Raw genomic sequence first — 14,180 nt, 5'->3', positions numbered from 1 at the left:
ATTTGATCATGGAAAGACATCTGATGGACAAACAAAAGTCACCCCTGCACTTTTGCTGGATCTAGTGGAAAGAGATTCTTTTTTGATAAGGTTGTTAAGTTTACAGAATAGAAGCTAGAAGCTGCTACTACATAGCAAAAGCCTGCTGGAAACAAAGCTATGGGGGTGGCGGGGGGTGGGGAAAAGTGAACAGTTGAATAGGTGGTACTCATAGCATCACGAGGACATCAATACCTAGCTATGCATGAGGTCATCACCAATAATTTATTTGTTAAATTAATTTCTAAGCTATTTTAGGGGAAAAAAACCCCCACAAATTACCAAAATATCCACTAGAAACTCACACAACTTTAACCAATAAGTAATACATTATAACCTTCAAATAAAACAGTAAAGACCAGCAAAAGTGAGTTTAAAAGGCAGTAATTTCAGAACTTCCTGTCTGGTAATGTAATAGGTTTGTCACAAATAATTACCATATACCACTTAACACTGGATAATTTGTGGCACAACTAGAATGACTTCATTTCTCTCCGAGCAAGGATGTGCCCTTAATGAACATTAATGCTTATTATATGAAAATTTTCTCATGTTTTAAATACTAGACTGTTACAGAATAGTAAAGGGACTTGCAGTGATATATAAAACCTTCAAATTCTTCACCTCCCACACTCAAATTCCTGGAGGAGCTGTACAAGTTAGCTATGCTCAGTGCTGACACCTATTCCTTTCAAAGAGCAATGGATAAAGGGAACAACAGATGGAAAGGGAAGGGTGTAGCTACACCTCGTGAAGAATCTGGAAAGCGTTAGTTTCGAAACACATAACACATCCATTGCTGTCGCATCGATTCTGACTCATAGCAACCCTATAGGATGGAGCAGAACTGCCCCACAGGGTTTCCAAGGAGTGGCTGGTGGATCTGAACTGCTGACCCTTTGGTTAGCAGCTATAGCTCTTACCCGCTAGGTCACCAGGGCTTCCTTTGAAACATATATTCACTTTTAATGTTTTCAACTGGTTTTGGGAGAAATAAATAACCGCCCCCCCTCCCCTTTTTTTTGGCAGTTAAAAGACAGAAATTTATTGTCTTATAGTTTGGATTTGGCTATTAGTCCAAATCAGGGCACTGGCTCTAGGGATGGGTCTTTCCTTGCCCATAGCCCTGGGAGTTCCTTAGTGTTCCTTGGCATTTGTCTTCCCTCTGTGTGTGTCTCTGGGTCTATTCTGTTTGTGTGTGTGTGTGTGGTTTAGGTGAAACTTTACAAATCAAGTCAGTGTCTCATACTAAAACTTATACACATCTTGCTATGTAACCCTAGGTGCTCTCCCCCTAATGTGACAGCACACTCCTCTCCACCCTGTATTGCCCCTATCCATTCAACCAGCTCCTGTCCCACTCTGCCTATTCATCTCAACTCCAGACAGGAGCTGCCCACATGACCTTATGTGTCTACTTAAGCCAAGAAGCTCACTTCTCATCAGTATCATTTTCTGTCTTATAGTCCAGTCCAATCCCTGTCCAAAGAGTTGGCTTCAGGAATGGTGCCAGTCCTTGGGCTAAGAGAGGGTCCAGGGGCCATGACCTCTGGCATCCCTCCAGTCTCAGTAAGACTATTAAGCTTGGTCTCTTCACAAGAATTTGAGGTCTGCATCTCACTGTTCCTGCACTCCATCAGGAATTCTCTGTTATGTTCCCTGTCAGGGTAGTCACTGGTGGTAGCTGGGCACCACCTAGTTCTTGCAGTCTCAGGCTGATATAGTCTCTGGTTTATGCAGCCCTTTCTGTCTCTTGGACTCATATTTTCCTTTTGTCTTTGGTGTTCTTCATTCTCCTTTGCTCCAGGTGGGTTGACCCAATTGATGCATCTTAGATGGCTGCTTGCTAGTGTTTAAGATCCCAAAAGCCACTTACCAAAGTGGGATGCTGAACATTTTCTTAATATATTTTGTTATTCCGATTGACCTAGGTGTTCCCTGAAACCATGGTCCCCAGGCCCCCAGCCCTGCCACTCTGGTCCTTGAAGCATTTGGTTGCATTCAGGAAACTTCTTTGCTTTTGGTTTAGTCCAGTTGTGCTGACCTTCCCTGTACTGTGTGTTCTTTCTCTTCACCTAAAATAGTTCTTTTCTACTATCTAATTAGTGAATACCTCTCTCCCTTCCTCCCTAACCTTGTAACAATCAAAGGATATTTTCTTCTGTGTTTAAACTTTTCCTTGAGTTCTTATAATAGTGGTCTCCTATAATATTTGTCCTTTTGATTAATTTCACTCAGTATAATGCCTTCCAGATTCCTCCATGCTATGAGATGTTTCACGGATTCATCGTTCTTCATCAAATGAAACCCAATTAAAAAATTGATTTATATATTAAAAGGCTGTAACTTTTCTGAGCTACAAAGACTGGGAAGATGTCTTATGATGAATGAAAAGTAAAACTAAGATAAAGGACTCAGTTTAAAGCACTCCTAAAACCAGTGTAATTTTAGCTCAATGAGATTTAAGTAGTTATAGGCAGCAGGTTTTAGCAGGTTACATAAGGATATGAGAGCAACACCCAACTGCACTCTCTTTACTCATTTCTCATATCAGAGCCTACTGAGAAAGCACTTATTCTACCTGATAGACACAGGTCTTAACCATTGTCATATGATTTTTATGTCACCGAATATGCACATTACATTGTTAACGTGACAACTATTTTAGGACATTATATAATACTTACTTCAATCCAGGAATATCTAGAAGATTAGTTAGTCCTGTCCAATTAATTTCCAAAAGCTGTTTAAAAAAAAAAAAGGACAAAACATTAAGTATCCAAGTAAGATTTTTACTACATCCAATTACCAAGTCAAATGCACACAGATTTGTTCTCTAGATAAAATTAGTATGTAATACTTGTAATACTGTCCCTACAACTTTTTTTTTTTGGCTCTTTGTAACATACCAAGTTCATGGAGAACTACCTTCTTTTTTAAATAACCCTGTAATTTTCCCCATTGAATCATACCATCCATCCTTCTAGTGATAAGCATTTAGAATATTTGCAATTTCTTTATTATTATGATATGTAATGCTTCAACGAGCATCTTTTTAGACACATGTTCTTATATATACATGCAAATATTTCTACAGATTAGAATTCAAGAAGCAGAATTTTTAGTCAAAGATTTATGTTTATTTTTAATGTTAATAGATGCTATCTAATTGCCCTCTAAAAGTACCGGACCAATTTACACTTCCACCAACAGCGTATGAAAATGTTCTTATTCCGTACCCCCACCAAAAATCAGTTCCTTTGAGAGTGAAGAAATGATACTTTATTACTATTTTAATTTATATATTTCTGATTATTAGTGGCACACAGTTCTATTTATTCATTTGCCATTTATATTCTTTTCCCATAAATTGTACATTTTTCTAATAGGTATTTATCCTAGAAGAATTTCTATAGTCTGGCTAAGATTCCATTAAAAGATGTGGCTTGGTAAAAGCTACTGACTAAAAATAGTACTTTTCCTATGAAATATGGATATTGCACATAATAAAATACTGTGTTTTACATTCGTGAAGAAATGCTAAGCAAAACTATACCCACATAGCTGGAATAATAAAACTGCTAAAATCATTTTGGAAGTGAATGGTTATAAATAAATACAGACTTTAAGAATCAAGATGCTTTTGGATAGACCAAAACTAAAGGAAAAAGCAATAATTAAAAAAAAAATCCTGAAAAATTAAAATTTTTTAACATAAGAGAATTGAGATATAAATACATAAATCAAAAGGAAGAAAAACCTATGTAACCCTTTGAAGACTTAGGGTCATATGTTCCTGGGACAACTTGGTCAATATATAATACAGTTCATAAAGTTTATATTCTATATCCTAGTTTGGTGAGTAGTGTTTGGGGCCTAAAAAGCTTGCAAGCCATCATCTAAAATACAACTATTGGTCTCTACTTGTCTGAAGCGAAAGAGAAAAAAGGAAACCCAGGAATCAAAGAAAGAACTGGTCTATGGGACTAATTATCTCCATGAACCATGGCCTTCTCTATCCTGAGGCCAGAAGAACTAGATGGTGTCTGGCTACCACTACTGAATGTTCTCATCAGGATCACAACAGATGGATCCTGATAGAAAGGGTGAAAAATGTGGAAAAGAACTTGAAGTTCTCAAAAAATCCAGACTTACTAGACCCATTTAGACTGAAGGTATTCCTGTATAATTCCCTCTTTGAATCTTGAACTGAAACTATCCCATGAAGTCACCTTTTAACTAAATATCAGGTTAGCTCAAAAAGTAAAGAATGTATATAGAAGAATCCTGATCAAAGGAGGAAAATATAGACAGAATTTCAAATTCTCATGGACTCCAGACTTTCTGGAGCCACAGAGGCTGAATGAACCCCTGAAACTATTGCCCAGAGATAATCTTTAAACCTTAAACCAAAAATATTCCCCAAAGTCTTCTTAAAACCAAATAATAGTAGCTTAACTAGTAAAAAAAAGTCTGCTCTGAGCATTATCTTCAGTATATATGGGATCAAACTGACAGCACCAACTCAAAAGATTAGATAGGTAGGAACCTTAGGAGGCAGTGAGTTTATGCTAACGGGGGAAGAAAAACTCAGAAAAGGAGGTTGAGAATGGATGTACAACTAGAAGAATGTAATCAATGTCAACGAACTGTACATGCAGAAATGGCTGAATTAGTATATGTTTTGCTATATATATTCTCAATAAGAACTACAATAACAAAAAGTTAAAAAAAAAAAGTAAAGAATGTTACCCTTAAATACTGCATTCTTTTGAAAAATTATCTATGAGACCAAATGGTAACAGTTATCTAAAACATGAATGAGAAGGTTGGGGGTGGGGGCAGTGATACTAATGGGAATGGAAGAACTAGAATGGAAATAAGGAGAATGTTGACACAATGTGAAGAATGCAACCGATGTCACTGAACAATATGTATAGAATTGTTGAATGAGAAATTGTTTTGTTGTGTATACGTTCATCAAAAATACAATAATATATATATTTTTAAATGTAATCCTAAATTTGGATTGCAAGTATCAGTATGAACTCATGCTTTCTTCCTTTATCTTTTTTAGGGAGGATTTTTTGCAGTGCTTAAGTGCTTGACTGCTAACCAAAAGGTCAACAGTTCAAAACCACGAGCCATTCCACAGGAGAAAGATGTGGCAATCTGCTTCTTTAACAATTTATACCTTGGAAACCCTATGGGACAGTTCTACTCTGTCCTACAGGGTTGCTAGGAGTTGAAATCAACTCAACAGCCAATGGGTTTTGAGGTGGGCCTACTGAATAGGTCTAGAAGCAATGACAATCCAGGGGCATCCAGTAGCCCCTAGTATCCTGATGATGATCTCTAAATACATTTTCCACTAAAAGTAACCAGGGATTTTAAGGAAATAGCTGATTCTTGGACTGGGGTAAAAACCGTGCAAGATGAGCTAGGAGCATTTTAAATTTTATCAGAAGACAAGGAAACAGACTGATGAAAGGTCCTGTCAGAAAGACACAGGAATCAACTTGAAGGGGCTACAGCTGGCTGAAGATGAGGCAATTTGAATATCAAAAAGAAATCATAATTGTAGTGGACTGAATTACATCAGAAAGTTAAAAATCCATGAGTTAAGAAAAAAAAAAAGAATTCATTGGTCATCTTTGGAGCACCATTCAAGGGCACCAACTTCTCATTCTTAAAATTGAAAAATAAAAGGAAAGAATCAAGCATTTATATGTTCTTCATGTATGAACCCCTTTTTAGGGTAACCAAATAAGGGAAAGTTCTTAAAAAATAATTTAGCTAAAACAATGCAGAAGAAGCGAGAATGAGTAATGTGCCATTTTGCAACACCTACTGCAGTGGGCCTCAAACTTCAGTTTATATCAGAATCCCTTGGAGGAATTCTCGTAAAAAAGACCAGACTGAATGGTCTGACTGAGACTAGAGGACCCCGGAAGCCATAGTCCCCAGACCTTCTGTTAGCCCAAAATAGGAACCATTCCCAAAGCCAACTCTTCAGACAGGGATTGGACTGGACTATGGGATAGAAAATGATACTGGTGAAGACTGAGTTTCTTGGGTCAAGTAGACACACGAGACTAAGTGGGCACCTCCTGCCTGGAGGGGAGATGAGAGGGCAGAGGGGGTCAGAAGCCAGCCGAATGGACACGAAAAGAGAGAGTGGAGAGGAGTGTGCTGTCTCATTAGGGGAAGAGCAACTGGAGTACATAGCAAGGTGTATATAAATTTTTGTATGAGACTGATTTGATTTGTAAATTTTCACTTAAAGGACAATAAAAATGAAAAAAAGAAAAAGAGTGAGGAAATGGACTAGAAGACCACAGGCCAAATAAAGGAGAGTGAGAACGAATGACAGCCATAGAGGAGAGAATATTCCAATGAAAGCCAAGAAAGCAAGGAACAGTCAACATTATCAAATGTCAACCAAAAACCAAACCCACTGCCATCAAGTCGATTACGACTCATAGCAATCAAGCGGCTGATGGATTTGAACTGCCAACCTTTTGGTTGGCAGCTGTAGCTCTTAGTTACTGCACCACCAGGGCTCCATCAAATGTCAAGGAGGGGTCAAGTAACATAAGGCTGCCAGACACCTTAGTATACATAGGACACCCAGGAAGTCTGAAAACCTAGATACTATTTTCTTACTGTAATGCATTATCAATAAACTATCATGTAAAAAAAAAAAATAGAATCCCTTGCACAACTTGTTAAACACAGATTGTGGGCCTCTCCACAGTCTTCCTGGTTCTCTGGTTTCAGATGGGGCTCAAGAATTTGCACTTTCTGACAGGAGCGAAGGTGATGCTGCAACTGCTTGTCCAGGGATCACGCTTTAGAACCAATGCCCTAAAGTAATCATGAATGTACGCAACAATCATTACCAGATGCTAAAACTCTAACTTGAAAGACTGAGGGGAACTTTGTAACAGAAAATCATGCGGACACCACCCACTGATAATTTTATCATGACTTTAAAGTGAAACTACATAATACTATATATACCTAGTGATGGAATACAACACAAAATACACAGCACCAACTATGAAGTATTTTTGCCTTAAAAAAACCAAACCTGTGATGTCTGGGGTCTTAAACGCTAGCAAGCGGCCATCTAAGATGCATCAATTGGTCTCAACCCACCTCGATCAAAGGAGAATGAAGAACACCAAGGACATAAGGCGATTATGAGCCCAAGAGACAGAAAGGACCGCATGAACCAGAGTCTACAGCATCCTGAGAGCAGAAGAACTAGATGGTGCCGGCTACAACCGATGACTGCCCTGACAGGGAACACAACAGAGAACCCCTGAGGGAGCAGGAGAGCAGTGGGATATAGACCCCAAATTCTCATAAGACCAGAATTAATGGTCTGACTGAGACTAGAAGGACCCCGGTGGTCATGGCCCCCAGAACTTCTGTTGGCCCAGGACAGGAACCATTCCTGAAGCCAACTCTTCAGACATGGATTGGACTGGACAATGGGTTGGAGAGGGATGCCGGTGAGGAGTGAGCTTCTCGGATCAGGTGGACACTTGAGACTATGTTGGCATCTCCTGCTGGAGGTGAGATGAGAGGGTGGAGGGGGTTAGAAGCTGGTGAAATGGACACGAAAAGAGAGAATGGAGGGAGAGACTGGGCTGTCTCATTAGGGGGAGAGTAATTGGGAGTGTGTAGCAAGGTGTATATGGTTTTTGTGTGAGAGATTGACTTGATTTGTAAACTTTCACTTAAAGCACAATAAAAATTATATATATATAAAAAAAAAACGAACCTGAATCTAATCAAGTCTTTATATCAAACTGCTAGTTTACAGGCCCCCAAGTGCCTGTCAGTTTATCATACTGTGGGGGCTTGTGTATTGCTGTGATGCTGGAAGCTATGCCAGTGTTATTCAAATACCAGCAGGGTCATCCATGGCTAACAGGTTTCAGGTGAGCTTCCAGACTAAGATCAGGAAGAAGGATACGGCAGTCTACTTCTGAAAAGAATTAGCTAGTGAAACCTTGTGAATAGCAGTGGAACACTGATATAGTGCCGGAAGATGAGCCCCTCAGGTTGGACGGCACTCAAAAGACAACTGGGGAAGAGCTGTCTCCTCAAAGTAGAATCGACCTTAACGACGTAGATGGCGTCAAGCTCTGGGGGCCTTCATCAGCCTTCATGCTGATGTGGCACAACTCAAAATGAGAAGAAACAGCTGCAAACATTCATTAATCATCAGAACCTAGAATATACTAAGTATGAATCTAGGAAAATTGGAAATCATCAAAAATGAAATTGAACGCATAAACATAGATATCCTAGGCATTAGTGAGCTGAAGTGGACTGGTATTGGCAATATTGAATCAGACAATCACATGGTCTATTATGCCAGGAATGAAAACTTGAAGGGGAATGGTGTTGCATTCACCATCAAAAAGAACATTTCAAGATCTATCCTGAAGTACAACAAGGTCAGTGAAAGGATAATATTCATATACCTACAAGGAAGACCAGGTGTTACGACTGTTATTCAAATTTACACACAAGCCACTATGGCCAAAGATGAAATTAAAGATTTTGACTAACTTCTGCAGTCTGAAATTAACTGAACATGCAATCAGGATGCATTGATAACTACTGGTGACTAGAATGCAAAAGTTGGAAACAAAAGAGAAGGATCAGTAGTTGGAAAACATGGCCTTGGTGATACAAATGATGCTGGATATCACATGACAGAATTTTGCAAGACCAATGACTTCTGCATTATAAATACCTTTTTTCACCAACATAAACAGCAACTACACATGTGGATCTTGCCGGATTGAATACACAGAAATCAAGTTGCCTACATCTGTGGAAAGAGATGATGGAAAAGCTCAATATGATCAGTCCAAACAAGGCCAGGGGCTGACTGTGGGAAAGACTATCAATTGCTCATATGGAAGTTCAAGTTGAAACTGAAGAAAATTAGAATAAGTCAACAAGAGCCGAAGTACGACCTTGGGTGTATCCCACTGGTATTTTGATAGCACTTCAAGAATACATTTGACGTGTTAAACACTAATGACTGAAGACAAGACGAGTTGTGGAATAACATAAAGGACAACATACATGAAGAAATCAAGAGGTCACTGAAAAGACAGGAAAGAAAGAAAAGACCAAAATGGATCTCAGAAGCAAAAACGAAGAAAAGATTAAATATAAGAGCTGAACAGAAGATTCCAAAGGGTGGCTCAAGAAGACAAAATAAAATATCATAACGACACATGCAAAGACCTGAAGATAGAAAACCAAAAAGAAAGAATACACTTGGCATTTCTCAAGCTGAAAGAACTGAAGAAAAAATTGAAGCCTCAAATTGCAATATTAAGGATTCTACAGTGAAAATGTTAAACGACGCAGGAAGCATCAAAAGATGGAAGGAATACACAGTCACTATACCAAAAAGAACTAGTAGATGTTCAACCATTTCAGGAGGTAGCATATGATCAGGAACCAATGATACTGAAGGAATGTTTGAGCTGCACTGAAGGCACTGGTGGAAAAACAAGGTTCCAGGACTTGACAGAATACCAATTGAGGTGTTTCAACAAACGGATGCAGTGCTGGTAAGTGCTCCATTGCCTATGCCAAGAAATTTGGAAGACAGCTACCTGCCCAACCGGCTGGAAAAGGCCCATATTTATGCCTATTCCCAAGAAAAGTGATACCATCAAATGCGGAAGTTATCGAACAATATCACTGATATCAAACACAAGTAAAATTTTACTGAAGATCACTCAAAAGTGGCTGCAGCAGTACATCCACCAGAAATTCAAAGTGGATTCAGAAGAGGATGTGGAACCAGGGATATCATTGCTGATGTCAGGTGGATCCTAGCTGAAAGCAGAGAATACCAGAAGGATGTTTACCTGTGTTTTATTGCCTATGAAAAGGCATTCAACTGTGTGAATCATAACAAATCATGGATAACACTGTGAAAAATTGGGAATTCCAGAACATTGGATTGTGCTCATGAGGAACCTGTACATAGATCAAGAGGCAGTCCTTCGAACAGAAAAAGGGGATACTGCATGGTTTAAAGCAGGAAAGGTGTGAGTTCGGGTTGTATCCTTTCACCATACCCATTCATTCTGTATGGTAAGCAAATAATCCGAGAAACTGTACTAGATGAAGAAGAACGGGGCTGTCAGGATTGGAGGAAGACTCATTAACAACCTGCAATATGCAGAGGGCACAACCTTGCTAGCTGAAAGTGAAGAGGACTTGAAGAACTTACTGATGAACATCAAAGACCACAGCCTTCAGTATGGATTACACCTCAACATAAAGAAAACAAAAATCCTCACAATTGGACGAATAAACCTATCATGATAAACAGAAAAGACTGAAGTCATCAAGGGTTTCATTTTAGTTGGACCCACAATCAACACCCATGAAAGCAGCAGTTAAGAAATCAAAAAACACACTGCACTGAGCAAATGTGCTACAAAAGGCCTCTTTAATGTATTAAAAAGCAAAGACGTCACCTTGAAGACTAAGGTGTGCCTGACCCAAGCCATGGTGTTTTCAATCGCCTCATGTGCATGAGAAAGCTGGACGATAAATAAAGAAGACTGAAGAAGGATTGATGCCTTTGAACTGTGGTGTTGAAGAAGAGTATTGAATATACCATAGACTGCCAAAAGCGTGAACAAATCTGTCCTGCAAGACGTACAGCTTGAATGCTCCTTAGAGACAAGGATGGCAAAACTATGTCTCACATACTTTGGACACGGTATCAGGAGGGTCTGGTCCCTGGAGACCACCACTGTTGGTAAAGTAGAGGGTCAGAGAAAAAAGAGGAAGATCCTCAATGGGATGGATTGACACAGTGGCTGCAACAATGGGCTCAGGCATAACAACGATTGTGAGGATGGTGCAGGACTGGTCAGTGTTTTATTCTGTCGTACACTGGGTTGCTATGAGTTGCAACCGACTTGATGGCACCTAACCACAACAACAGCTTACAGGGGGAGCCCTGGTGGTATAGTGGTTAAAAGCTCAGCTGCTAACCAAAAGGTCAGCAGTTCAAATCCACCAGCTGCTCACTGGAAACCCTATGGGACAGTTCCACCCTGTCCTATAAGGTCGCTACAAGTCAGAATCAACTTGACGGCATCTAAAAACAACAACAGTTGACATGAATACAGAGGACAGCAGAACAAATTAAAAGACACCATAATGAAAGCAATGCCAGATCATATGGCAATTAGACATGACAAATGACCCTGTTTCTTCAACCAATCAAAAGTACTGAGGAAAAAGAAGAAGAGAAATAAGAAGCTGTCAGGAGATGTAACAACCAAATCTAACCTTGCTTAGATCCAATTTGAAAAATTAAAAAAACAATTTTGAGACAATTAGGAAAATTTGAACATGGATTGGGTATTAGACAGTAAGCTGTCTTATTGAATTTTATTAGGTGTGACAATGACATGATGCTTTTGTTTAAAAAACCCTATCAGTTAGAGATGTATTTATGGGTGAAACCACATATCATTTGTAATCCTCCAGCAACAACAACAAAAAACCCAGAGGTCAGGGATAAATAAAACAAAATTGTCAAAATGCTGGTAATTTTTGAAGTTGAGTGATGGCCATTCACTATAATTTTCTCTCTGGTTTATGTATATTTATGTATGAAATTTTCCACAGTACAAAGTTTTTCCTTAATTAAAATACTCAAAGATGTGACAAATACAGTATTAGAATCAAACAGTAAAATAAAAACGTCTCCTGCAACTAATTCATCTTGTAAAAACTCTCACAATTGAAATTTTTTGTATTGTTGAAAAAATATATATAACACAAAATTTGCCAATTCAACATTTAGAATTGAAATTGTTGACTGAAATGCTGAATGTAATTTTTAGTTAAGAAAAAACAGCAATCATTTTAAGATATTAAAACGTCCAAACCTAAAGATATTTTAGAACTTCCTGTGATGAAGTACTTGAAATTTGTGCTGTTCAATAGGAGCTACTAGCCACATGTGGCTATTGATTTAGGAAATAATATTGGAGTCATTATTCCCTGTCCTTGAGCATAGAGAATGTGACCCAGCTGGAGCTGGGCTCACAAGGACTCACACGGACACATCAACTGGGACCTAAGGTATAAAGACAATAGATGAATAATCTTGGGAAATAATCTTTTAGGGAACTTTTCACATAAAGCCAATCAAACAGAACACAAAAGACTTTCCACTCTTATTTTTTTCTATCGATATTTAGTGAACAGAAATTTGTTGGACCAGTGAAGATCCTCCTGACTGTTGGTTACTGAAACCTGCACCAAAGATCATTAAGAAAGATAATTCAAAATGTAAGATCACAGTTTCTAGCCAATCTGTGAAAAGAAGAAGCTTTCAATGGTTTTGCCCATTTTGTAATGTTAATATATACTGATGACTATAATATTCTCTGGACTTGGGCAGACATGGCTGTGGCAGCATGCTTGCCTGTTTTCCCAGTCTTGCCTATTCTATAATATTCTCCAGACTCAGGCAGCCATGGCTGTGGCAGCGTGCTTGTCTGTTTTCCCATTCTTGCCTATTCTGTAATATTCTCCAAACTGGGGCAGACATGGCTGTGGCAGCATGCTTGTCTGTTTTCTCATTCTAGCTTATTCTGTAATATTTCCTTGGACTCAGGCAGACATTAGCTCTGGCAGCAAGCTTGACTGCTTCTCAACTTTTATCTTTTTGAATATATGTCAAATAAAACTTTCTTTTTGCTTTTACTAAACTTTGTGGTGTTTTTTCCCCCCACAACACTATTGACACTTGAAATGTGACTGAGGGACTGAATTTTTAGTTTAATTTAATTTAAATTTAAACAGCTACATGTAGCTAATAGCTACCCCACTGAACAGCAAAGATTTAAAGCATTTCTGAGACAGTGTTAACCATGCCGGTGGAAAAAAAGAGCTGTTAAAAGATTACCATCTAGAAGTTGGGTAAAGCACACTATGTCAACATGAGATAAGGTTGAAATAACCTGTGAATTACTATCTCCTTCTTAGTATTTTTCTAGTCCCTTCTCCTTTCACAGGCTCCTGCACACACAGAACAAAGTGTGACCGTTTTTAACCTTCCTTAGACCTCTGAAGATGGCGATGTAATGCCAAAGATCAGTGCGCTTGCACTATATCCCATAACAAGTGATGTGAAGGGCTGCTGAGAGGACGCCATCTTGTATATCACCAGGTTCCATCTTGGATTCCAGATGTGTGCGCAACCTAATTAACATGCATTACCAATCTGAGAACTACTCGCAGCCCCTTGAAAGAAGCTCACTAAATATTCATCACTCTATTGTCTCCACCAAACTTATATAAGCCTTACTACCCTTTTTGAGTCAGTCTTTTGGAGAGGCTTAGATCCCCGCTGACTGTTTTTGCTTGACTTAAGCAAAATAAAGCTTGCTGAAGATAAAGTTTGTCTTTCGCGTGTATTCTTAAGCACAGGAAAAGACAAGGACCCTTTGTGTCAGATTGGTGATTAGTAACAAAATTTGGCGAGCCAGCCAGGAGACTAGAGGCTCAAATTAGCCCCTGGTTAGAGGTCACAGACCAGAGGGACTGAGCCTCTGGAACAGACCTCTACTCAGAGACAAGCAGCCACCTGGACCTTTTTGTCTGGTGTCTCTTTGAAGCGGTAAGTTCAGTTGACTCTGCCCCTTAGTCCTCCTTCTCTCTTCAGCAACTTTAACTATCTTCTTTTTTTTCTATGTACCTTGTCTCCATTTTTTTTCTCTCTCTTCTTCTTCTTTCCTCTTTCCACTGAACGGGTCATGAGCCCTAATGAAGGGGGGTTCTCGGAGAGTGTTCCAGTCATTTGACTTTCACGAAAGGCAAGGTGGAAACAAGGAGTGAGTACTTGTGAGGGGCCGATCACCCCATATCCTAAGTGCAGGTTGTGGATCTCGGAGAGAGCCACAGAGAGTGCCCGAGTGGGTCGTGAATCCGACCAGGGGGTTGCGGAGAGCACTCAGTAAACTGAGCAGGTCGTAAGCCTCCAATAGGAGGAGGCCATGGAGAGCACACCAGAGTGGGTCACGTACCTCCAGTGGGAGGTGGCAGAGAGCGCCCCGATG

At 39.3% G+C, this 14,180-nt stretch overlaps 1 protein-coding gene across 2 annotated transcripts in view; it reads right to left on the bottom strand.

Moving 5' to 3' along the window:
- ESYT2 (extended synaptotagmin 2) overlaps positions 1 to 14,180 on the bottom strand; it is a 193,802-nt gene that overhangs the window by 52,089 nt on the left and 127,533 nt on the right. For both annotated transcript variants that reach the window (XM_049881683.1, XM_049881684.1), the window contains exon 7: positions 2,727 to 2,782. In XM_049881683.1, coding sequence (XP_049737640.1) covers positions 2,727 to 2,782 — 56 coding nt within the window. The remainder of the gene's footprint in view (positions 1 to 2,726; positions 2,783 to 14,180) is intronic.

Source organism: Elephas maximus, chromosome 4, assembly GCF_024166365.1.
Source record: "Elephas maximus indicus isolate mEleMax1 chromosome 4, mEleMax1 primary haplotype, whole genome shotgun sequence".
Lineage (NCBI taxonomy): Eukaryota > Metazoa > Chordata > Mammalia > Proboscidea > Elephantidae > Elephas > Elephas maximus.
Note: the sequence above shows the minus strand (reverse complement) of the source record. Positions and strands in the feature narration are given on the sequence as shown.